Source organism: Borostomias antarcticus (assembly GCF_949987555.1).
Source record: "Borostomias antarcticus genome assembly, chromosome: 1".
NCBI classification, from domain to species: domain Eukaryota; kingdom Metazoa; phylum Chordata; class Actinopteri; order Stomiiformes; family Stomiidae; genus Borostomias; species Borostomias antarcticus.
In genome coordinates, this window is record NC_140234.1 from 24,210,192 (window position 1) to 24,235,554 (window position 25,363).

The 25,363-nt window shown below is 43.6% G+C and overlaps 1 protein-coding gene across 1 annotated transcript; it reads right to left on the reverse strand.

Annotated features, from left to right (window-relative positions):
- Positions 1-15,730: 15,730 nt before the first annotated feature.
- On the reverse strand, positions 15,731-16,696 carry LOC311319747 (olfactory receptor 1496-like; the record flags this gene model as incomplete). Its single annotated transcript, XM_084451351.1, has 1 exon — positions 15,731-16,696. One exon carries the CDS (start codon positions 16,694-16,696, stop codon positions 15,731-15,733), a length of 966 nt encoding a protein of 321 aa, XP_084307477.1.
- Positions 16,697-25,363: the final 8,667 nt, after the last annotated feature.

Sequence of the window (25,363 nt, forward strand, 5' to 3'; positions counted from 1 at the left end):
TTGCTCCACGGCTTGGCTTGCAACATAAAACAACTTCCACAACCAACAGTTGTGGATGTTTCTGTGAGGGCCTTATATCGCTCATGAGCATCGGGTATGTCGCGGCCGTTGGTCACCAGCTTGTCCACTGTCCTTTTCAAGGTCCCCCCAACACCATCAGGGGCCCCCTTGCCATGGCTTGCTTCAAAAAAGTTCCATGTGCCACCTTTCAGACCTCGTTTTGCAAGCTCTGTACTAAAAAGGAAGAAATGTCCTTTTTGTTTAAATAATGATAATATGTAAATAGTAATTATAATTATTCTAATTACAATATAATTAATAACAATAACTGTAACAATAATAATAATAGGCTAATCATATATTATTAATAATAATATATATATAGTCAGTCTGTCGTGGCAAAAAATAAATTGCGTAATAGGCCTGCCACAGAGAGCCATCCTTTAGCTGTTCATAGGCTACCTGATGTGAGGAAATAAATATGTTTATCTGGGAAAGTATAGCCTTACATAGAATATACATATTGTGGTGAATTATGCCATATAACATCTATGGACCTATATCGCTGCCATTGTTTTGCAGACTACTCCTGAAGAATGCTTACTATGCACAAATAGGCCTATTACCCCGCTCACATGCAATACAACGCTGGAAATGGAGTGTAATGTCCCGCCCCAAATCATGTAGACATAATTGGTATCACATAACTGACATATGGCCTTGAAAATCATAATTTCGGAAAGGTGGAGCTTCTGTAATTTTTGGAATAGCAGAGCTTCTGTAATTTTCAGAATGGCGGACCTTCGGAATGCAGGTATTTCGGAGTGGCGCCATGTCATCGAGAAAGCAAGTGGCAGTCCTGTTTATTGTGTAGTGGTGCTGACTGCCCTGTCATTTATTCTGGTTGTGTCAGCTTAAATATTGTATTCTTAATTTAGGTTTGTGCCTCAGACAGTATTGCTCTCCTTCTCTTTGTGCGTCAACTGTCCTTTCGTAACTCCTGTTATTATTTCCAATTTGATAACTATTAACTAGGCTATATCCATTATGATATGCCTACTATAGGTTATAGCTCAAACTCGTAAATCACCTGTTTGATTTTTATGATGTCAATTGAACACAGCGTTACAGTGTAGGCCTATTCCTAAAGGTTTTTTTCAAAAGCCTCCGGATCTGCCTATTACACTAGAACGCAGCTCCGGATTTCTAGCGCCAAAACGTGGCTCCGGACGTATCCAAAGGCCTCCGGGTTCGAGGGAGGTTCGTTTTGGCTGGGGATAACTGCTCAAGGGCCCTTCTGGTGCCTAGAAATGGTGTGCGCGCGATAAAAGCGGCTCTGGCATACCCGGTGCCAGGACCCACCAAACGCCACTGATAGAGGGAGAAGTAATACTACTCATTGACCCATTTCTATAGCCTTGTCTGGCACATTAGATGAGCCTACCTTGTTCTCCGTCTAGTTGTAATTTAATTTTTACGAACAAAGCCTATCTATCTATAGTATCTATCTCTGTAACTGACGTCGGTTCTATATCTGTTAACTGATATGGAACAAGGTATCGGGACAAGTAGAGGTTTAACATAGTTAAACACAGCTTACTAGCTAGCTAGCAGAGTGTTCTCATATGGAACATGGCATCAGGATGAGTAAGCTAGCTAACGGAGTTGATTAGAGATGTGTTTGAAATGGTTCACTCACTCTATGTAGTGTTACTCGTATAGTGAACTACATAGGGAATGATTAAACAGTTTTCCGACACTACATGGAACGCCATTGCGTCGGATATTCATGGACGCAAGCAAGCAGATGTGCCATGTAAACAGCCCGATCACTGATGGCATAAGTTTGAATCCCAAATAAATGGTTGGAATTCTAATGATGTGCAAAGGTGGTTTTGTCAACTTTAATGCTGTCTGCTAATAGCAAGCTATGAAGGTGCACAATAAGACCGTGATAGCCAGTTAGCTCGCTTCCATAATATTAACGTGGCTAAAAAGCAGTTAGCTAACGTTTCAACGATTATTCCTGTAGCTGATGCTGTTGGTTCAACTTCTGTTTCTCGGGCAGAAACAAACTCACATTAGCAGCAAAACAGCTACAGCAATTATCGTAACGTTAGCTAACCACTTTAGCCACTGATGGCCACCGACTTCTTCACTTATTTTCCTTCGGTAAAACATGACAGCGTTGTGGTATAGTGGAGTGTGAAAGCAGGAAGAGTAGGGTAGACACAGGTGTAATTTATTACATTAATTAATATTCCCTTCTATTTAGTGTGTCACAGCCAACTCAAACACGATCGTGCTTCAGATATACATAATGGCTGCAAGGAACCAACGGTGACACATCCGCGTGGCCATTTAGTTCATTTTAAAGGTCACCACACATGCTAAATCAATTTTGTAATGTGTTTATTATATACATGTGGTTCTCTGATGGTCCTACCATAGATATCAAACAAACCAGTCATTTGTTTATGGTCAGCACACTTTCTCCTGCCCTGGAAGCTCAATCCTTCAAAAAGCCATTCAGAGTTTACATTTTTTCTGCGTTGTTACTGACGTTTTGGTGATGTAGATCGAAGAACATTATCATAGTATCGTATATTTTGACCATAGTAATCACAGGTATATTGTAGTGAATTTAAAATGCACACACATATTGTCTCTTGACCTGTGTTTCAACTTTTGTCCATTTCTACTGTAGCACAGGCCTAAATTTGCTTCAAGCCAGGATGCTAAGAGTCTTCTGTGTGCTGGCATACCAGGGCACTGAGTGTCTCCTATGTACCTGTATGTCAAGTTTCTGTCTACAGGATGAGGTATCTCATTACCAGAACACTGGTATTTAGGGAGTTAACCCGACACACAAACGGGCACACAGAATGTGTGTAACTGTCTTAACTTTAGTAAGAGAATTTAGGCTTAAGTGTTCCCAAATGTCCAAAGATTTGCATTGAGTGAATACCGGAACGCTTCCCCAGTGTCAATGGGGTGAACATTTGGGAAGCGCCATTTCAGAACCCTCACACTTCGGTGTTAATTTTTGTCCATTCCGGCATCGTGGGTGTGCCGTTGCTCTGAATCCACCGGGGGGCGACTCGAGGCCATGTTTCTGATTTTGGGCTTGGTGCTTCGGGCTGAAGTGGCCTGCTTCGAAGGTGCTGCCAGATAGGATCCTTTTGACATTGGGGATCCTTTAACCTCCTGTTCTGTAGGGATTTCCTTGTAATTTCTATGTACAAACGGGTATCATTTCAATTCAATTTTCTCAAACTTGAAACCCATTTGGGAATCATTATGCTAAAAGGGTTGCTGATATGATTATTGATCCGATTGATCATCCAAATGGAAATCTCTGCCATTTGGGGCTCTTTGATGCCAAATGGCTCTGGTGAGTGCGGGTTTGGTTCTCTTGGTCTGAATCCGTCCAAATGGGCATCTTTCTGCCATTTGGGGCTCTTTTCATGCCAAATGTTTCTGTTGAGTCCTGGCATGGGTCTCTTGGTCCGAATCCATCCAAATAGTAATCTTTCTGCCATTTGGGGCTCTTTGATGCCAAATGGTTTCCAGAGATCCCCGATTTCACATAGAGAGATGTCCAAGGTCCTATAACAATAATGTGAAACAATAAACTCTCAAAAGTCTTTTGGAAAAAAAAGGGTGTTTGTTCACTCTGGTCTTTTAGTATATTGTTGCCAACGCTAATCCTAACCTGTTTTACACCTGCTAGGGCCCAAACTGTGGTTCTGGTACTCCACAAGGTACAATAGATTCGGGGCCCCTTTAGATCATCTCATGGCATGCCAATACCCCCAGGAACCAAGTTGCACCATGGTATTGCAATAGGAAGTGTCCAATTTGATGGTTTGTGTACTTCCAAATGTCGAATCAACTCGGTACCTATTTAGTTGGTCTTTGGGAATTGTAAAACCTCTAGACACCACGTGTCAAAGCTGTACTTCAAGAGTAAGTTGTCCAATTTGGGAACCTTTTTTGATTCCTAAATGGACAGTATGGTTGTGGTACTTGCAAAGGTCCAAACGACACACCAAGGCACAAGACTCTACTTTGATAGGAAATGTCCAAATTGGGATGTCCAATCCTGGAGATTCTCAAATGTCAAAACGGTACCCCAGTGGACACTGGAAGATTCCCAAAAGTCAAAAGGATCCCAAATGGATGCCCCCTGGAGAGTCCCATATGTCAAATAGATTCCCAAACTTCACCATTTAAATCCAATGGGGATTCCCAAATGGAGAGTATGGTTTTGGTAATTGGAAAGGTCCAATCAACACAGGAACCCTCTAGTTGGTCTTGGGGCATGCTAAACACACTAATGCGCAATACTCTACTTTAAGGAGAAGTGTCCAATTTGGGACATCCATTTGGGAACCTTTAATGATTCCCAAATGGCCAGTGACCTTTTGCATGTTTTTAAACATTTTCATGGCTTCATGACTTGTCTTCATGCCTCTACTTGTCTTTCACTAAAGCTAGACACCTGCAACCACTTGTGGCTTAAAGCTGGCTTTGAGGACAATGTATGACATAAAGGTTCAGCACTTTGGAGCATGGGAAGTCACTCCATATGGCCCCCAAAGTTGAGGTTCCCCAAATGTCACTGGTTTCTGACACTTGGGCCTCAAAATCTCACTGACATTCTTGGGGATAAGTAGCCCTGGAAAGGAGAGAGAAGTCTGGTACTTGGGCCACATATAGCACCCCACTGTGGGATGAACATATGCACATATTGGCCTTCTACTTGCATTCCTTGTGGAGCTGTGGACAGTAGAAAATGTCCTGCCTAAATTTACCTTTTGACATTTCAGTTTCAAAAGTCAGAGAATGACAGTTGGTGACCTTTGCATGTTTCTAAACATTTTCATGGCTTCATGACCCTTTCACTAAAGCTAGACACTAGCTTTCTACACTAGCTTCACTAAATGTAGACACAGGTGAGCTCCGATGTCTTTGTAGAGAGCTAGGGCCAGTACAAACACGTCTGTGTCAGGACTTCTGATGACTATATGTGTGCTGTAATCAGCAGCATGTGCGTAGTGCAGCAAAAGCCTGGTGTCTGCTTCTTCGTGTGTGCTGAATAGTGCCGGCATGGGTGAGATGTCCAAATCAACGCTGTCTGATCTTTTTTTCAGAGCATGGCACTCCCCTCCATGTGCAACGATCAGAGTTAGGTCCTCCACCATGTGTCTTCCAGATTTGCATCTATGGAAGAGAAACTCTAAGAGGCTTTGTTTGTTCTCCCCACATGCCAAAAACTTTGCCCACTGTTTTGGAGTTCTTTGGTCCTCAGAATATATCTTGGTAAGTTGACAGCCCTTCACAGCACGTCGATCCCTCTCTGCACTTTTGATGCTTGTGACTCTGTATGTGTCTGCCAAGAAATGAACTACTCTTGACTTGCTTGCAGTAGCCACACTGACAATCAACCTCAACACACTGTCCGCAAACATCCCAAATGTGGGTTGGGGTTTCAAGACCTGAATGAGTGTCATAGCATCCCATACCCAAGTTGACCCCTCGGGTATGTTGTCCACTGTTGCCGGTGGGTTGACTGCTGCTTCCAGGAGGTGGATTATCTTTGATTTATCAGTTTTCATCAGAGAACCGTCAAAATGAGCAAGTGCAGCAGGTAAGGGCCCTAAACTGTACACAAGCATCTCACTCATGTCGATCTTTCTTGAAGTCCCAATTACAATTAACCTGGCAAAAAGATCACAATCTGCCTTTTAGGCTATCTCTCTGCCTTTTGTATTTGTTACAGTTGTGGTTGAGATGTCTTTGAAGGTCTTGAGCTTCATTTTTTTCATTGGCTGGTGAATCTCCACCTCATCCTTCTGTAGCCTCTTTTCACAAAATTCTAAAAAAGCTTTCTCTCCTCTCTTTTGCTTCCTTTAGGTCTGTGAAAATAGGCTCCGATGCTTCGTTTCCTGAAGTAATGTGATAAAGGACCTCTTCATCGATGGTAGGATCAAATGGATTGATCATGTTCTTGATGGTAGACATGATATTTCCCACATCCTTTTCATCTCGATCTCTTCGGGTGTCATCTAGCTCAGCTCTTTGTTTTGTTGTGCAGCTATGACCGGCCATGTCTTTGCACTCCATGGTGATGGCTGCACGTTCATGGTGAGTGAGGGTCCATCTGTGCACTGCGCCTTTGTTTTGTGAAAATCCAGTGAGTCCACCCTTGGTTTTGGAGTCACGGTTGGCTGTTTGTTCAATCACTTGGTCACAAGCAGTATGTGCAAAGCCATATGTTTGCTGTCTCTGGGCAACAAAATCGCCTGATTGGAGCTGGCGATTTATGTTTGGGTGAGTCTCTTCCAAACTGACCTTCTCCATCCAGTATATTTACAGGTATCGGGCATAATTGATCCTGTCATAAGAGAAGAACCACGGCAGAATGGAATGGACACTTGAAAGATGGAGACTCCAATTTCCTTCTCGTGTTCCTCTGATAAAGAGGAGAAGGTCTTCCACCATTGCAATGTAAGTACTCCAAAAGTCAAATGTCCTGTTGTTGGTGTTGTTCTTCTTTAAATTGTCATACCCTCTAATAAGTTGCAGGTAGTTCTCAGACTTTAAAAAGTCATCAAATTGCTCACCGGGGAACGCTTTCTGCAGATCAAGAGCGATTGTCCTTGCAGCTTCACAGCCATCCTGTGGAAGGGTTTCAAGGTATGCCTGCCATCGTAGTTTTTGTAGTGCCTCACACATTAACTTGTTCGTACGCATGCTGCGGTTGTATTGATGTCCACTTATGACTCCTTCCACAGATCCTGAAGCAACAACGTCTGCTTCAATGATGACATCTTGAAGTCCTGCATCCCCAAAGCGCTTCCCGATACAGGCCAGATATGCCATAGCTGTGTGGAATTCCCCCATTCTGATGACGAGTCGTTCCATAAATCTGTTGTTTGTCCAACGGATTTCTTGTGCTTTTGCATATATTGCCTGATCCATCACCAGCACAATTTCATTGAGCTCTAGTTTGTCTGTGATTTCAACAGAGCGAGTGAGGATGGTGTGCACGGTGTTGAGATCTGTTGGACTTGCATCGATGACGGGGAGGTAACCAATGCTGGACTGTTGTGGAATCTCACCTCTGTGTAGCAGTGTGTTGTAGCCTGTCCATCCAGGTAGAACAATGCTATTTATCTCTTGAGATTTCATGAAAAAGAAGGCGCTATCCAGTCTTTGTGCAGGGTCCTTTGCAGGAGCGTATTTCTCATGTCCAAGTTCAACTTTTAATCCAAAACATTTTGGACTGGTCCTTTGTCCTCTTGTATAGACGTCAAGTTGGACTGGAGGAGGTTGAATGGACCTTTTTCTGGTTTTCTGCAGAGATACGACTTCTGAGGTAGGTGCATTACTGGAAATAGGCTTCTGAATTATTATTCCGTTGGTATTGTGTGTCTTTTCCTGACAATGTTTCCTCACCAAAATCATTGTTGTCCCAAACAAGGGTTGCTTGGACTTGAGATGTAATGCTTGTTGGGATGTATGTGCTACCTCTTTGTATCTGCAGCTCTGCTAGAGCAGTGTCATGCTCAAGCACTTGAGAGTTTGAGCTACAGTGTCCAAGACCATTGAGAATCCCAATTAACTGTGCTGAGCTAGTCATGTGTCTTATTGTCATGGCCAACGTGGCATGCTTTACCATGAGCCACCGCCCTCTCACACAATCTTCTGATTCTCCTCGACCCCAACACTGACACACAAAGCACCAGTTGTAATCTCTGTAGTGATACCTACTGTCCAAGCTATCATGTTGTACAACTCGGTTGGTATCGAATTCAAGGCCGTGTCCATGTTAAGGTCATGTGCTGTCGGTGGCCATGGCATTGTAGGAGTAGTTTTGCATTTGTTTTCTATAATCTCTCTGAGAGACATTACAAAAAGTTCATTACAAAATGTAATGAACAGGTATGAGAATACAGTGGAACAATGTATTCTTTAAAGATGGCTGTGTGGAAACTAGTTAACACATTGTTTAGGTCAGAAAAATATAATGTATTGTCTTGTTATTAAATGTAATTCTTTAAAAAAGTGTTGTGTCTTGTCTTGTCTTATTCAGGGAACTCATTGGGACACTTATTACAAAGCACCGGCACAGAAGTTGCCAACATGATCTGTCATTGATTATTTCACACATAACCCAAGAGGGCTTGTTCCCACCAGGCTGCCGATCACCAAAGTGCCCAGGGTATACAGATAGGTTATCATTGGCAGTGCATCAGTGATGAAGGACCTTAGCCTGTGAACATTTCACTCCACTATCAGACATAATTGTGTTATTATGACATATACTGTATCAATGAGAATTTATGCTACATGGCAATTTAATATCTTGGATACCTTTCACAGACAAGGTTCTGCTGGTACAAACCCTTGACAGATCTCTCAAAGAGAGTTAGGATGAAAATGATGCATTGATACAAACCTTCGTCTTCGGCTGCCTTTCCTCTCTTCTTTGAGGCTCTTGCAATGTGAGCAGTGTTGGTGAATAGCATGTAGCATTCTCTGTGGAATCCCAGATTAGCTGGCACATCATGGCTAGCATTTTCTGATCTTAGGTCAAAGGCCACTATGGCACTTTCTGCAACCTCACTTTCTCTGGTTTGCAGGCTCACCCATGAAAGTGCACACTGCACAAACTTGGCCCAACTTGTCTGGGAGAAGGGAGTAACAGGGCTTTTCACACTCAAAGCTACATGCATGTGTAGCCAGGCTCAATCTGCGTTGTGTTTACGGAGCACACTGGAGGACGACGTGCATTCAAATATCTTTTTTATTGTAGACTGTTCCTGCATGGACATCTGCATGGACATGTAGACAAAGCACGAGAACACATTAGCCTCTGGCAATTGTTCGTTGCTCGTTGGCTTACCCTTGTTGCACCCATACTCCGCAAAAGGGCTAGTTATGCACAACACGAGGCCGCGCGAGCTACCCCAGCCATACAAATATACATAACTATTCACATACACACACGTTTCTGCATGGCCAAAGTAAAAATACTAAAATGAAATAATACATCAGGAAGCAATCCAAAAACATGGCATACCTGCATGGACATGTAGACAGGGCAAGAGAACACATTAGCCTCTGGCAATAGTTCGTTGCTCGTTGGCTAACCCTGCAGTCATGAAAACGGGGAAACATTCTTTTTATATTCTTATGTGAAATAAAAGTGACCTCAAGTCTAACATAACTCATTCAATATGAAATACTTCAAATCTCTAGGGGGGGGGTTACATACACTATAACAGCAGACTAAGTACTGTCACAAGATTAGCTTAGACAGACCGACAGCACTGACCTTGTTGCACCCATACTCCGCAAAAGGGAAGGAAATATAGATGCGCAGACAGTTAACCCCACAAGGTCACGCCCCCAGATACCCCAAAACCAATCCCCAGCCCTGTGTATAATAAATCAACCAATTAAAATCAAAGGCGAGCCGAAACCCAAGGAAAATAATAATTATTAAAGTTATACAATAAGAAAATCTAGTGGAACAATATTAATCCTGTTACACATGCAGCCCTTCATGCTTCATTTTTTTATTTTATTTTTTTATTATTGCTAGCAAACATACCAGTTTTGCATTTAACCTTGAGAGCATAACAAATGGGGATTCCCAAATGGCAAAAGATACCCCAATGCTGGATTCCCAAGTGTCAAAGATTCCCAATTGGTCAGAAGAAAAACGCCCTCTGGTGGCCAAGGTGGGTACTGGGGATTCCCAAATGTCAAAAACTGGAGCCGCTCACAAGGTCCCTAACCCGAAGATAAGGGAACAGGTCATAACTGGAAAACACCTCTTCATATAATCAGATGATGTTCTGTTCCAGTTCAGTTCATGCTAGACAATTGGAGAGTGAACTCATCACAACTACAGTGTGATTTTGATGCCAGAGATTAGTATTGAAACTTGCATCGACGGATCTTAATCTTCTTCCTTACGACCAGAAACTAAAAGTCACCACACCCGCCCAGGTCCCGCCCTAGCAGCCAGGTTTGCTTCCGCTCTGAACTCCGCCATTTTTTTTCCAGCCGAGTCAAGTGCATCACATCAGGAATTATGCCGCATCGCTGTTCTGTTTTCGGCTGCAAAAATCCACACGTATCGCTACATCTTGTCCCAGGGGATGCAAGAAGTAGTCAGTGGATTCATTTTATTTTTGATGGCAACATCCCAACCAAAGTTCCTAAATCACTGTTAGTGTGTGCTAACCACTTTGTGGCGGATTGCTTCACTAAACTGTGGATATTAGCCATTTAAGTGTACAAATTTGCCTTTTATTTGAAAGGTGGGGAACTACAAACTGTAGCCACCTCGGAGAAAAGGCTTTCATCTTTCCAACGATGTTTTTACTTTGGTGAGTAACGAAATGGTTTTGTCTGTAGACTCGGACGAGCGGGCCAAGGAAGTGCATTCATAGGTAAATTTCATTGAGAGTAAGAGGGCGTTATCTGTAGGATATCGCCCTGGACCAGGTCTAGAGCAGTGACTAGCTAGCTATGTGTACGTTAGCTGTGGGGCTAACATGCTTTCCTAGTTAGCTAATGTTAGATAGCTCCTATATCTAACGATTAGCCAACAGATATAGCTATCTATCTAAAATAACGTTAACTGACTATAATGCGTTAGGTAATGTTAAAGGGCCATTACAGTGTTTGTAGCTGTTGCTAACGTTACCCACTTGAAATCAAGTTGGTGTAACAGGTCCAGTGCCATGAATTGTGTGATCAACGAGTAACGTTAGCTACATATAAGGCAGTCTTTGTTGTCATAGCATTTATCATAGCTAAACATAAGAGCTTAGTAAGGTGTTTGTGTCGTTTACATTTTGTATCATTTTTAGATGGTGTTGCCTTCACCAAACTGGAGAAGGTACTGACAAACAAGAGAGTGCTGAAGGACATGTTGAAGCTCAGCCCCCACCACCAGACCTCAGCTTTGGAGTCGTACCACAGCGTCATCCTGCGTTTTGCTCCCCAAAATGTTTTTTTGTTTTTTTTACATATCTTGGAATGCTGTGCAGGTAAACTAAACTGTACTTACTTATAACTAGGGAACATATGCTCAGTATGTGGTTATTTACATGCCTTGGTTTTCTCTACACTGTACTTTCAGACTCTACCTGTCTGTCCTGCACTTCAATGAAAATGTAGATTGACTGCAAGCCACGAATGCTGATTGAGAACGTCTGTACAAACTGCACTTCCCAGAGGCTTTGAGGGGCGAATGCAGAGCAAAACCAGTCAAGACTGAGCAGACATACCGTATGTGTAAAACACAGGTTTAATTTCAAAGTGAAACTAGTGCTGCGAGCAGCAGTGAGCGGGCCCTCGCACCCCACGCGTGTCGGGGTGCTGCGCCGTTAAAGGCTGTGCTATTTCGGTGTGCAGTACTGAGAGAAACTTCCTGTCACCAGTAGGTGGCGCTCTAGGTGTGACTCAATACCGAAGCATAGATGTGTTCAGGACGGTACCTTGATGAAGCGTGAGAAATGTTGAGTAAATCGGATAACGTATGTAGGAGTTATGAGGACTTCCTGTTTCACCAGTAGGTGGCGCTGTAAGTGTGACTCAATACCGACACATAGATGGGTTCAGAAGGCCACCTTCATGAAGCGTCAGCAATTTGGTGCAAATCGGATGATGTATGCAGGAGTTATGAGGACTTCCTGTTTCACCAATAGGTGGCGCTATAAGTATGACGCAATACTGACACATAGATGTGTTCAGGACAGAACCGTCATGAAGCTTGAGATATATCGGACAAATTGGATAATGTATGGAGGAGTTATGAGGACTTCCTGTTTCACCAATAGGTGGCGCTATAAGTATGACGCAATACTGACACATAGATGTGTTCAGGACAGAACCGTCATGAAGCGTGAGATATATCGGACAAATTGGATAATGTATGGAGGAGTTATGAGGACTTCCTGTTTCACCAATAGGTGGCGCTATAAGTATGACGCAATACTGACACATAGATGTGTTCAGGACAGAACCGTCATGAAGCGTGAGATATATCGGACAAATTGGATAATGTATGGAGGAGTTATGAGGACTTCCTGTTTCACCAATAGGTGGCGCTATAAGTATGACGCAATACTGACACATAGATGTGTTCAGGACAGAACCGTCATGAAGCGTGAGATATATCGGACAAATTGGATAATGTATGGAGGAGTTATGAGGACTTCCTGTTTCACCAATAGGTGGCGCTATAAGTATGACGCAATACTGACACATAGATGTGTTCAGGACAGAACCGTCATGAAGCGTGAGATATATCGGACAAATTGGATAATGTATGGAGGAGTTATGAGGACTTCCTGTTTCACCAATAGGTGGCGCTATAAGTATGACGCAATACTGACACATAGATGTGTTCAGGACAGAACTGTCATGAAGCGTGAGACATATCGGACAAATCGGATAATGTATGGAGGAGTTATGAGGACTTCCTGTTTCACCAATAGGTGGCGCTATAAGTATGACGCAATACTGACACATAGATGTGTTCAGGACAGAACCGTCATGAAGCGTGAGCTATATCGGACAAATTGGATAATGTATGTAGGAGTTATGAGGACTTCCTGTTTCACCAATAGGTGGCGCTATAAGTATGACGCAATACTGACACATAGATGTGTTCAGGACAGAACCGTCATGAAGCGTGAGATATATCGGACAAATTGGATAATGTATGTAGGAGTTATGAGGACTTCGTGTTTTATGGCGAAATGTCAAACTTTGGCGGGGCGCCACGGCAAGGGTGTTTGGTGAAAACTCAATTTCTTTTGATAACTTTTGATCACAAAGGTCTTAAGATGAAGCTGACCCGATATGAAGTTGATCGGATGAAATCTGTAGGAGGAGTTCGTCAAAGTACGAGGCATGGAAATGGTCAAAACAAGGACAAAATGGCACATTAAGAGCAAAATGGCGGACTTCCTGTTGCATGTTGGGTATAGCTCCAAGAGACATTTAAGTGTGGCTCGATGAAATACATATGCCCACCGAATTTCGTTCGCCTACATCAAACTGAAAGGTGGGGCTCGCCATTTTAAACTTTCCAGGGGGCGCTCTTGAGCCGTTTTGCCACACCCATTTCCGTCACCCATGAATTATCAAATTTTTCACCGGGACTGACGTATCTGCAAAGTTTCATTAGTTTTCATCGATGTTTAGGCCGCCAAAAAGGCATTTGTTTGGGGAGAAGGAGAAGGTAGAAGAAGGAGAATAATAATCCTTCGAAATACAATAGGGCCTCCTACCGCCAGTGCTCGGGCCCTAATTACAGTTTGAACACACTACATGACAATATATAAAAAAAAAAATTTTTAAGTCTGCTGTAAAGCAGCATACCAATAGACTTTCAGTGTTTTGGGATCTAAATGAAACAAAACAATGAAGAATGGGATATTTCTATTATTGCACAGAGTATGTGGGTGAGTTGATGGACCTCATCTTCGAAAAAGTATATTGGGACCAAGACACTTACAGGAGTGAGGTGTTGAAAATCAACATCCCAGAGGACCTGTGTGCACAGTATGAGTGGCCAGACAAGGAGGAGGTCATCGCCAAGTATGTGTCCAGGTTCAATCGAGAGCAAGAGGAGGGCGCCACGGTCTGAACCTGACGTATCTCCCTTGGGGGTCGGGCCACTCCGTCCTGATTCGCAGAACCACACATGCTGGAATGACCACTTTCAAGACGACCCCAGCTCCACCACACAAAGGCCCGATAGGACAGGAATCTGTTACGCCTGAATAGAACCAAAAAAATGTTGTTTTGGGTATGAAAAATTTGCAATATTTGCTAATGTGACAATAAATGCTTTTCTCTGTGAAATGTTTTGATATGTCATGATTTGTCTCTTCAGATGAAAATATTTGTATGTGTTCAAAGAAAGTTATGTTATAAACTGAGATATTTTCTAACTTTATTGTAGTGTGTGTAATGGAGCCTACACCTGTTGAAAGCATTGAAAAGTCATGCCCACAGAAGTAATGCCCCGATAGCCTGAAAGCTTATTTTTCATCATAATGATAATTATTTAGAAGCACATACCTGTGTACTGTCCAAAGGCGTATGTGGCCGTAATCAAAATGGTACATGTTTGCATGTACCCGCTAGCTGTGCTCATTCAAACATACAGATTCAAAATCTATCATATCATAAATAGGGCTAAATGTCCAAAATAGCACGCTATCCCTTTAAAGCAGCGGACACTAACAGACTGAACAAACCGATCAGAAGGGCGGGCTCTGTAGGCTACTGGGGGTCAGCCTGGACTCAGTGACAGTAGTTGCCAAGAGAAGAATGCTGGCCAAACTGAAGGCCATCATAAACAATGTCTCTCAGCTTTCCATGACACACTGGTCAGGCAGAACTGCACTTTATGTGGCAGACTGATTCTGCCAGTGCCCCACTGAACGCTTCCGTAAGTCCTTCCTACCTGCTGTCATTAGACTTTTTAATGCATTCCCTGACTGGCAGGATGCCATAGACTTAACTGACAAAGACTTTAGATTGAGCTGACATTTTAGATTTGGGTTAGGGTTACGGTTCAAATGTGATACCGATTAGGTCTCAAAAGACATCAGCAGATACAACAGTTTTGCGGGTGCCCTTTCTCAGGGAAGTGGAGGTTTATAACCTTTAAGACATAATTCTTGTTCCAAATCCAAGATCACATAACATGCCACATCATTGAGATACAATTCCAAAGCACACAGCCTAAGCCTAATGATTCAACTACAAAATATCTGCAACATGATCATCAACACTGTTTTGTTATTCAGGTTATCCTGTTGGGATCTACCTTGCTGTACAGCATAGCCACACAGAAAAGGACAATAAATATATCACTCTTCATTCTGTATCCAATAAGAAAATCCATGTTCAGTACTCCATATGTGTATTTTTCCCTTTTATAGTAATTTATTAATACAAAGTTCAATGCCATTTATGGATGCTTGATAATGAGTTTTGCAGTGCAAGGTATAATTATTTGCATATTATCTTGTCAATGGCAATTTTTATGTTGTAGGTATTTGCTGTAGGTTGTAGGTATTTTGATAATTGTTTCATTGAAACTCGCATGTCTACTTGTGTGGCACTCAAGCATTATGCGGAAGAATAATAGAGAGAGAGAGAGAGAGAGAGAGAGAGAGAGAGAGAAACACAATAGGGTGAAGACTAGATACAGAGAAAAGTATGGACCGTGACCGTGTACAGTATAAATGTGTGGCAAGTGTTTTCAGGTCTTCTGTAGAGGAGGGATTTGGATACACTGATAAGATGTAGGCTAGCTACTCGATAGGCTACATGAGTTGGCTACCATTACATATTGAGTCAGACAAATGAACTGGCAAACATCGCTGAGTCACAAAGACCTCCTTGTGAGTCACAACAAAGTCTTTAACAGAGAGGTTTATCTTGCACTTTAAGTGAATTGGACTTTAAGACTGTCGGTAGAGGGCCAAGCCATTCAACTTTGTTACACGTGTACCAGGCATAGGCTAACGTGGTATTTGTTAAGAGTAGGCTAGTACAAATTACAGATGAAAAATAAGCATTTAGTAATTGTATCCCACCAAAAAGGGATTGTTTGTCGTGGGGCAAAACACATTTGTAAAAAATACACCCTCGCCTACAGCAAACATGCGTACAAATCTCATGGCCTAACTTTCACTCTGTGGAACAGTGCGACCGCTCTGGCTCGGATTTCTTTAGTTTTCAGGGAGTAGATGATTGGGTTGAGACAGGGCGGGATGCACGTGGACATTGACAGACTCAGAACGCGTAGGTCAGGGTTGATGCCAGACATGTAGAATCCAATCATAAATATTGTTAGAATAGGAATGTAGAATATCGCCACGAGAATTAGGTGCTCGGTGCAGGTGGCCAGCGCTTTCACCCGACTCTCAATAGTTTTCATCCTGAAAACGGCGAGCAGAATGATAGAGTAGGTTAAAATGATGAAAATCAAGGGGCAGAGAATGATGACCACACTCAGTGTCGAAGCTACAGCCCATTGCAGTGTGTAATCATTACACGCCAGCCTAAATACAGGCGCATAGTCACAGAAGTAGCTGAACACTTCAACGGAGTTGCAGTAGGATAGTCTGGTCATTATCGACGTGGTAAATATGACCAGTCCGAGGATGGCAGACCAGATAACCCCCAGGACACAAAACATGCTCCTCATAGTGTTGATTGAGTGCTGCCGCAGCGGGAAGCATATTGCTATCAATCGATCATAGGCGAGAACAGCGAGAGCAAAGGATTCAAGAGAGACAAAAGAATAGTACATGTACATCTGTATTAAGCATAAATTAAATGGCACAAAATTATCTTTGGAGAGGAATATCTTCAACATACTTGGAATGATGCATGAGTTCAAGACTATATCAATGACAGCCAGGTTGCCTACTGCCAAAAATTTTGGTACGTGTAAACGGTGAACCGACACAATTATATAGATCACCAATAAATTGAAGAACACAGTTATCACGTATACGAACGCTAGAAAAATGAAATAGATGTTGATGAAATGTAATGACACAAAACCGATTATGTAAAAACCAGGCGGATGGATAAGAATGGAGTCATTCCCAAATGTCCTGCTGGGAAATCTCATGGCTGAACCAGTCGACGCACACGCCCCAGCCTAGAAAGAAAACGAGAAAAGTTTCACTTTCTCCTTCAGTAAAACGTTTCAATTCAGTATTATGCTTTTCTAGGCTACATTTGAAGCTAGATGGCGATTGAAAATTGATCACTTACCGTGATTGGTGGTGTAGGCCTCGTAGGCTGTTAGGTCAGTGTTGGCGTTCACGATTTATGTCGGTTTGTGTGTCGAATTTGCCTTTCCCTCAGTGAACTCACCATCTCTGTGCTTGTGTCTTTATGTGCATCTCAAGAGAAGGTCATGACACAAATTAACTCAGCTCTCATTATGCAGTTGGCATGTTTTCTTGAATTCAAAATGGCCCATCGAGAATAGGATAGCTACAGCTGGCCTAATTAGCGCCAGTGTGTATCAACACAGCAACCAATTACTGTTTGTTGAATCTAAACATCTAATTAACCGTTTTTAGGGAGAGACTGGGCAGTTAAAAACACTGACACTGAACACCAAATATTAAGTCAGAAACCTAGGTGACATGTTTAATTCTGATCTTAATTTTGAGGCCCATATTAAGAATTTGAGACAGACATCTTTTTATCACCTGAGAAACATTGCTAAGGTGAAATCTTTTCTCTCCCAGGCCGACACTGAAAGACTAATGCATGTTTTTATCAGTAGCAGGTTGGATTACTGTAACACTCTCCTATCTGGTCTACCAAAGAAAGCTATTAGTTAATTTCAAATTATACAAAATGATGCAGCACGTGTCCTCACTAAGACCAGAAGGAGGGCTCACATCACACCTGTCTTACAATCACTACACTGGTTATCGGTCAGTTTTATAGTAGTTTTTCAGATTCTTTCATTAGTTTATAAAGCTCTCCATAGTCATGCACCTGCATGTCAGGCATGCTGTTACGGTATACACCAAGTAGGTCCCTGAGATCCTCTGGCACTGAACCTTTCATGGTTCCTGGAGCCAGGACCAAGAGACATGGGGAGGTACTGTAGCCTTCAGTTTTTACACCCCCAGCCTCTGGAATACCCTGCCAGAACACCTAAGGATGGCTGAAACTATGGGATCTTTTAAGCAAGATCTTAAAGAGATAATACAGTGAAAACCTCACTTCCTGGTGTTTTGTATGATATTGGTGGATAGGTGCATTGTGTGAACACCATCAAACTATCAAATCTGTGTGTTCTTTAGTTTGGAGAGCTAGACGATTTAATTGTTAACCACCCATCGGTAGGTTCACAGACTTGTTACTGCTTTAACACAGAGCATGATTGATTACCATCTCACCAATGAGTGCATCAATGATAGATTAGTTAAGAACATTACATTGACTTTTTCCAATAGCTAACCAACCTTTAAGCTCGACACAAGGGTAGTTCGAATTAGGCTAACGTTAGCCTGCTAGCTCATTGAGCAGGTCAGGCTATAGCTGAGTTTGATTATGTTAACATTGCAAAATCAAAGTTGTGTATAAGTCGGTGTGTCCACATATATCCCACTCAAACATACTGTACAGCCACCCTGCTGACATTTAAGCTACTGTATGCATTTGCTTTTGGTAACCTTATCCCTCCTGTGCAATTGTCAACTCAAACATTATTTATAAAGCACATTTAAAGATACCCTGAGGGGTTTATTTTTGGTTATGAAACAGTCTCATTTAATGTGGGTGAATCTACATTACCCACACTTGTTTGTGTCCATTTTCGACAAATGTCATTTCTTCTATGTAGTTTATTTTTAGAATATTATTTTGTGGTCGGGTCGTCCAGAACTTCCTTGGAATGACGAAACGATTTACTGCAGTAGCCTACACCGCCGACAAGAGACAGCGCGAGCAAATATGACCGTTATATAATGTCAAAAGTAACGTTACTAGTAAGACCTATGTAATTACCTTGTCGGTGGCCATTGTTCCGTCTTCAAAACACCCGGCTCAGGTAGCTAAGGTTTACGACAGAGGCTCATGGGAAATGTGGTCTTTTTGGGCGGAAAACACTTCCGCTTCCCGAAAACTCCTCGTAGGGCCTTTAAAACAACTAAAATCGTCCAAAGTGCTGTACAGGTAAGTGAAAAAATTACAACAAAGACACAACCATACACGCAAACACAGCAACACACACACTAGCACTGCAATGGCAGTAATCAATCAATCAAAGTAACATGCACAGCGCACCATGCTGTACCCTTCCCTGGCATTTAACACCAAATCATCATAACCTTTATTTAGTTTTTCGGGAATACAATTGAGGGGCAGGCCCTCATGTAGCCGAGACAGCAAACAAGCAGCAACAATGAAAACAATGTTACACAATAAGATATCATCACAAATAACAATATAATTTAAAATGAAACACAATAAACCAGTACAGATAGAGAATATAAAATAGAACAACTTGTGACAATCAGTAGTCAGTCAGTCATTAAAAACAGCTACAAACAGAGGCAGGAATGTGCAAAACCAGGGCTTTAAACTGCCCATACGAGGGCAGATTCATTCCATTAAAGGACTATGCTCGTTTTTGACAACCTGGACCTTATTTACGACATATTATAAGAAGTTTGACTCACCCAGATCACTTTTGTGTTGTTCGGAGGCAGGTAGAAGAAATTTAAAATCCAGCGCGAGCCAGTATATCCATGTAATGGCGGCGCACGGGGCATAGGGAATGCAGTTTCTCAAAATCCATTTTCGGCCGCTAAACGGTTGTTTTCATCAATCACATTGCATGAATCGACAGTTGATATTCCTCTACGCGAGCCATTCTTTCGGTTGGTTTTCAAATGGTCTGTAGCCACTGTAATATGATCTTTAGAAGCCTCTCCCCCACTTGCTCCAGCACGCATGCGCACAGGCCAGCGCGCAGCCTGCTATTCTCCGGCTCACGTTCTCTGCGCTACGATCGTAGTTGGTGCCGAGAATATTGTCGTCGTCATTCGTCAGCAACAATCCGATCGTAGCGCAGACAATGTGAGGGAGAATAGCCAGTGTAAAGATCATATTACAGTGGCTACAGACCACGTATTTGAAAACCGAAAGAATGGCTCGCGTAGAGGAATATCAACTGTCGATTCATGCAATGTGATTGATGAAAACAACCGTTTAGCGGCCGAAAATTGATTTTTAGAAGCTGCATTCCCTTTGCCCCGTGCGCCGCCATTACATGGATATACTGGCTCGCGCTGGATTTTAAATTTCTTCTACCTGCCTCCGAACAACACAAAAGTGATCTGGGTGAGTCAAACTTCTTATAATATGTCGTAAATAAGGTCCAGGTTGTCAAAAACGAGCATAGTCCTTTAAGTTGGGGCACTAAAGGAAAAAGTTGATTTCCCAAGTTCTGTCTGGGCATGAGGGATTTTAAGAAGCAGCAGGTCACCTGAGCGGGACAGATAAGGACTAGAATTCCACTCTTCCACTCCAACAATGAGGAAATATAGGGAGCCCAATGCCCAGATGACTGGGCCTATTACGATGGAATAGCCTCCGGTAAGCACATTAAGCAGAGATGGCAGACTGACTCCCGTTGGCTAGGTAGCTTAGCTTTGCTAGCTAGCAATCCTAGCCGGGAATACGAATGTCAGCAGCCAGCCAGGGATATTCCTTCCCGACTCAAAACTCAAGAATCAAGCATCCGATTGTTAAAATGCTTGCTGAGTTAAAATAAGAAGATAAAAAATTACCAATCTGCAAAAACGATTGCAAATAGATGGTTTAAAACTAATTTAAAACAGCAAACTTTGACAGAGCTTTTTTAGCAGCTTTTTTTTTTTAGCAGCAAACAAATCTCCCGCTACTTCCTATTTCCGCATATGCCTTCTGGATTAAGCCTACTGGTCTGGGTAGCAAACTGTGCTGTAAGTTTTCCAAAGTGAGTGTGCTGTGTTGTATAGGTAACGTTACGAAGTCAAAGTTGGTTATAAGTCAATTTGTCTTCCCAAGAATGTCCCGATTGTTCTCTCTCGCTCAAGCTACATTGCTGTAGACTTACCGATAAATAGCCTATTGTTTAATTTATGCTGTTTTTGTATACCCAAAAGAACTGCTATTACTTATCGCTTTTATAATTTGACCCCTTTTCTTATAGCCCGATCACTATTCCCAATACTAGGACTCAAGAGATCTAGGTTCCATGCTTCAGGGCTCTGGAGGTGTGAATGTCCTGGAGGGCAGGTTGCAGACAATATCACCTAATGATAATTATTGGCTCCGCTCAACGACCGCTGGCGGAGGGTATCTTTTCAGTCGTGTGTGTTATTTCGTTCGTTCGTTTTCTTCGTCACATAGCAGGATCATACAAAAAGTACCAGAGCGATTTTCATGAAACTCGGTGGAGGGGTGTAGCATGGGCCAATTTAGAACACATTACATGTTGGTGCAAATCAGAATCACTGGGCGAATACACAAATTAAAAGAAAACAACATATGCCATACTTGACCCAGCTTCCTTCCCTTTATATTCTTCTCCTGCTGGGTTTACTATACCGCCAATGGCCGAGCATACCTCTCCGAGCCCCTGCATCGCCACAACCCAGCCAGAGCCAGGTCTGCTGACCAACTGCTGTTGGAGGAGCCTAAGGCCCTGTCCACACCAAGACGTTTATTTGCCAAACATGTATTTTTATATTCGATTTGGGGGGTTCGTACACACGCAAACGAATTTCTGCTCCCTGCAAACGTACATTTTGAAAAACTCCAGCCACACTGAACATTTCTAAAAAACGCTGTTTATTCTGACGTGGGGACGAGATAGACGGAGATTCTTGTATTTGTCACGTCATCATGCGCATAGATTTCTATGATCATGCGCACTGCAGCTGTTTGCCATTTCCTCTGTTTTCGTACGTTTTTTTTTTTTACTTTGTGCTGTTGAGGAATAACTACCTCGTTATCCGTCCAAACGTAGGACTCTTTTCCCTAAGGCGGTATGTTGGCTACTGGCCGAAATGATTCATGGTAACGCGGAACAACCGGTAGTAGCTTTGTTTACCTGGCGTCTGATTGGCCAGCGGGACTATAGGGTTAAAATTATATCGCCGACTACTGGTGTGGAATGCTCAATGGCAGCGTTTATTTTGCGTTTATGCGTATGCATGTGGATACTGATATTTTAGTAAAAATGCTTGTGTGGACGGGAATATTTTTATATACGAAAAACGTTTATAAAATAAACGTCTTGGTGTGGACAGGGCCTAAAACTAGACTTATGTCTGGAGGCGACAGGGCCTTTGCGGCGGCTGCCCCCACGCTATGGAATAGCCTTTTTTAAATCCTCCCTAAAGACGTCCTTTTCTCCCTGGCATTTTAACCAGTCTGTGCCCAATCCTTGTTCATGTTCAATGTCTATTGTTTTGCTGTTATTTCCTTGTTTTGTTGAGAAATGTTTTTATCTAGGACTCACATTTGTACAGTACTTTGGTCAACTGCTGTCGTTTTAAACGTGCTCTATAAATAACATTTTATTTGATTTAGCAATGCGTCAACCCAGGTTCGGTTTCTGGGTTCAGCTTTTGATATCAACTTTTTTTTTTGTTGCTGTTTACATCCAATATTGTCTTATGTTTCTATGTATGAAAAACAAATCAGATAAACACTGTATTAGGAAAAGTTACATTTTCTTAGCCTGGATCCTGTGGTATTAGCCTACAGTTGGGAGTAGTTAGAAATGATCCATCCCGCGGCATTTCACCATTGCGGTTTTTCACAGGGAAATCCCGCTGGAAATATTGTGGGATTTCAGACGGGTGTTATTTCATTTTAGTGACGCACCACCGCCAGGTGGCGTCTTTGAGTAGATTTAGCAGGCTGGGCTCACAGTGTATTTACCCTATAGTCTACGAACGAAGACAAGCCTGATCATTATAACAGGAAGACATCTCCAGGGGGGGACACACCCCAGACTTTCAGTCTGACCTAGTGTGACCTCACATTGTTCTATTGTGTCTACAGAAACCTATTCAAGATTTACCGCGCTTTCTAATATCACGTGCCTGAACTCTTGACCATTGTTGATGACGTCCGCCATTTATTATGACGTGTAAAGATGGGTTAGCCAATCAGATCTCTAGAAACATCATATCCGTGTATTGCTTGAATATAAGACCACGCAACAACAAACTGTTTCTCTTCTGCCGGGTGAGCCACTGTGTTTATCCTGAAGTCCTTTTGCAATCGTATGTTTTCTTAATAAATCAGACTGAACCTTTTTGAGCGAACCTTGGCAAAACCTTTTTACTTTTGATAGCTAAATCAAATTTATTTCCATTACAGCAGTGATTCTGAAGCCACCACGGTGATCCCCTATCTCAAGCAACACATCTCTTCCCTGACAGGATTATTCCAAAAATACTTCCAAAACAATAGTGCTCAGTATGACTGGGTGATGGATCCATTCAATGCAGCAGGTTGGTATTTTATTTTATTGACTGACTAATTGTGATGGACTATTTCTGCTGTAAATTCATTTTATTTATTTATTATGCATGTTACTTGCTAACTGGAAAGGATTGTTGTAATACAGATTTTTGTTGTGTTTAATATTCAGTTATAAATAAATTATCTATCTGCAGCACCTGCTGATTTCAGCTCTGAAGAAGATGGCCAACTCATTGAGATGACATCTGACTCCACCCTGAGGCCGAGGTTTAGAGCTTAGGCACTGAGTGAATTCTGTCTTGGTGTGGGGGCGGAGCATCCACCCATAGGGCAGCGGGCTGGGGGCATCCTTCTTCCCTTCGCCACATCCTGTCTCTGTGAGATTGGCTTTTCAGCCATAGATCTCCTCTCTCTGTCTCTTTTTCTCCCACCTCTCTCTCTCCCTCCCCTCTCTCTGTCTCTTTCTCCCTTCTATCCCCCCTCTCTCTCTCCCCCCTCCTCTCTCTGTCTCTCTCCTTCCCCCTATCTCTCTCTCCCTCCTCTCTCTGTCTCTTTTTCTCCCCCCTCTCTCTGTTTCTCTCTCTCCCCCTCTCTCTCTCTCTCCCTCCCCCCTCTCTCTCTCCCTCCCCTGTCTCTCACTCCCTCCCCTGTCTCTCTCCCTCCCCCTCTCTCTGTCTCTTTTTCTCCCCTCTCTCTGTCTCTCTCCCTCCCTCCCCCTGTCTCTCCCTCCCCCCTCTATCTGTCTCTCTCCCTCCCCCTCTCTCTTTCTCCCTCTCTCTCTCCCTCCCCCTCTCCCTGTCTCTCCCTCCCCTCTCTCTCCCTCCCCCTCTCTCTTTCTCCATCTCTCTCTCCCTCCCCTCTCTCTGTCTCTTTTTCTCCCTTCTATCCCCCCCTCTCTCTCCCTCCTCCTCTCTCTGTCTCTCTCCTTTTCTCCCCCCCCTCTCTCTCCCTCCCCTCTCTGTCTCTTTTTCTCCCTTCTATGCCCACTCTCTCTCTCCCTCCTCTCTCTGTCTCTCTCCTTCCCCTCTTTCTCTCCCTCCTCTTTCTGTCTCTTCCCTCCCCTCTCTGTCTCTTTCTCCCTTCTATCCCCCCCTCTCTCCCTCCCCTCTCTCTGTCTCTCTCTCCCTACTCTCTCTCTTTTTCTCCCCCCCTCTCTCTCCCTCCCCGCTCTCTCTCTTTTTCATCCTTCTATCCTCCCTCTCTCTCTCTCTCCTCCTCTCTCCTTTTCTCCCCCTCTCTCTCTCCCTCCCCTCTCTGTCTCTTTTTCTCCCTTCTATCCCCCCTCTCTCTCTCCCTCCCCTCGCTCTGTCTCTTTCTCCCTTCTATCCCCCTCTCTCTCTCCCCCCTCCTCTCTCTGTCTCTCTCCTTCCCCCTATCTCTCTCTCCCTCCTCTCTCTGTCTCTTTTTCTCCCCCTCTCTCTGTTTCTCTCTCTCCCCCTCTCTCCCTCCCCTGTCTCTCCCTCCCGTCTCTCTCTCTCCCTCCCCCTCACTCTGTCTCTTTTTCTCCCCTCTCTCTGTCTCTCTCCCTGTCTCTCCCTCCCCCCTCTATCTGTCTCTCTCCCTCCCCCTCTCTCCCTCACCCCTCTCTCTTTCTTCCTCTCTCTCTCCCTCCCCCTCTCCTTGTCTCTCCCTCACCTCTCTCTCTCCCTCCCCCTCTCTCTTTCTCCCTCTCTCTCTCCCTCCCCTCTCTCTGTCTCTTTTTCTCCCTTCTATCCTCCCCTCTCTCTCCCTCCTCCTCTCTCTCTCTCCTTTCCCCCCCTCTCTCTCCCTCCCCCCTCTCTCTCTCCCTCCCCTGTCTCTCACTCCCTCCCCTGTCTCTCTCCCTCCCCCTCTCTCTGTCTCTTTTTCTCCCCTCTCTCTGTCTCTCTCCCTCCCTCCCCCTCTCCCTGTCTCTCCCTCCCCCCTCTATCTGTCTCTCTCCCTCCCCCTCTCTCTTTCTCCCTCTCTCTCTCCCTCCCCCTCTCCCTGTCTCTCCCTCCCCTCTCTCTCTCCCTCCCCCTCTCTCTTTCTCCATCTCTCTCTCCCTCCCCTCTCTCTGTCTCTTTTTCTCCCTTCTATCCCCCCCTCTCTCTCCCTCCTCCTCTCTCTGTCTCTCTCCTTTTCTCCCCCCCTCTCTCTCCCTCCCCTCTCTCTGTCTCTCTCCCTCCCTCCCCCTCTCCCTGTCTCTCCCTCCCCCCTCTATCTGTCTCTCTCCCTCCCCCTCTCTCTTTCTCCCTCTCTCTCTCCCTCCCCCTCTCCCTGTCTCTCCCTCCCCTCTCTCTCTCCCTCCCCCTCTCTCTTTCTC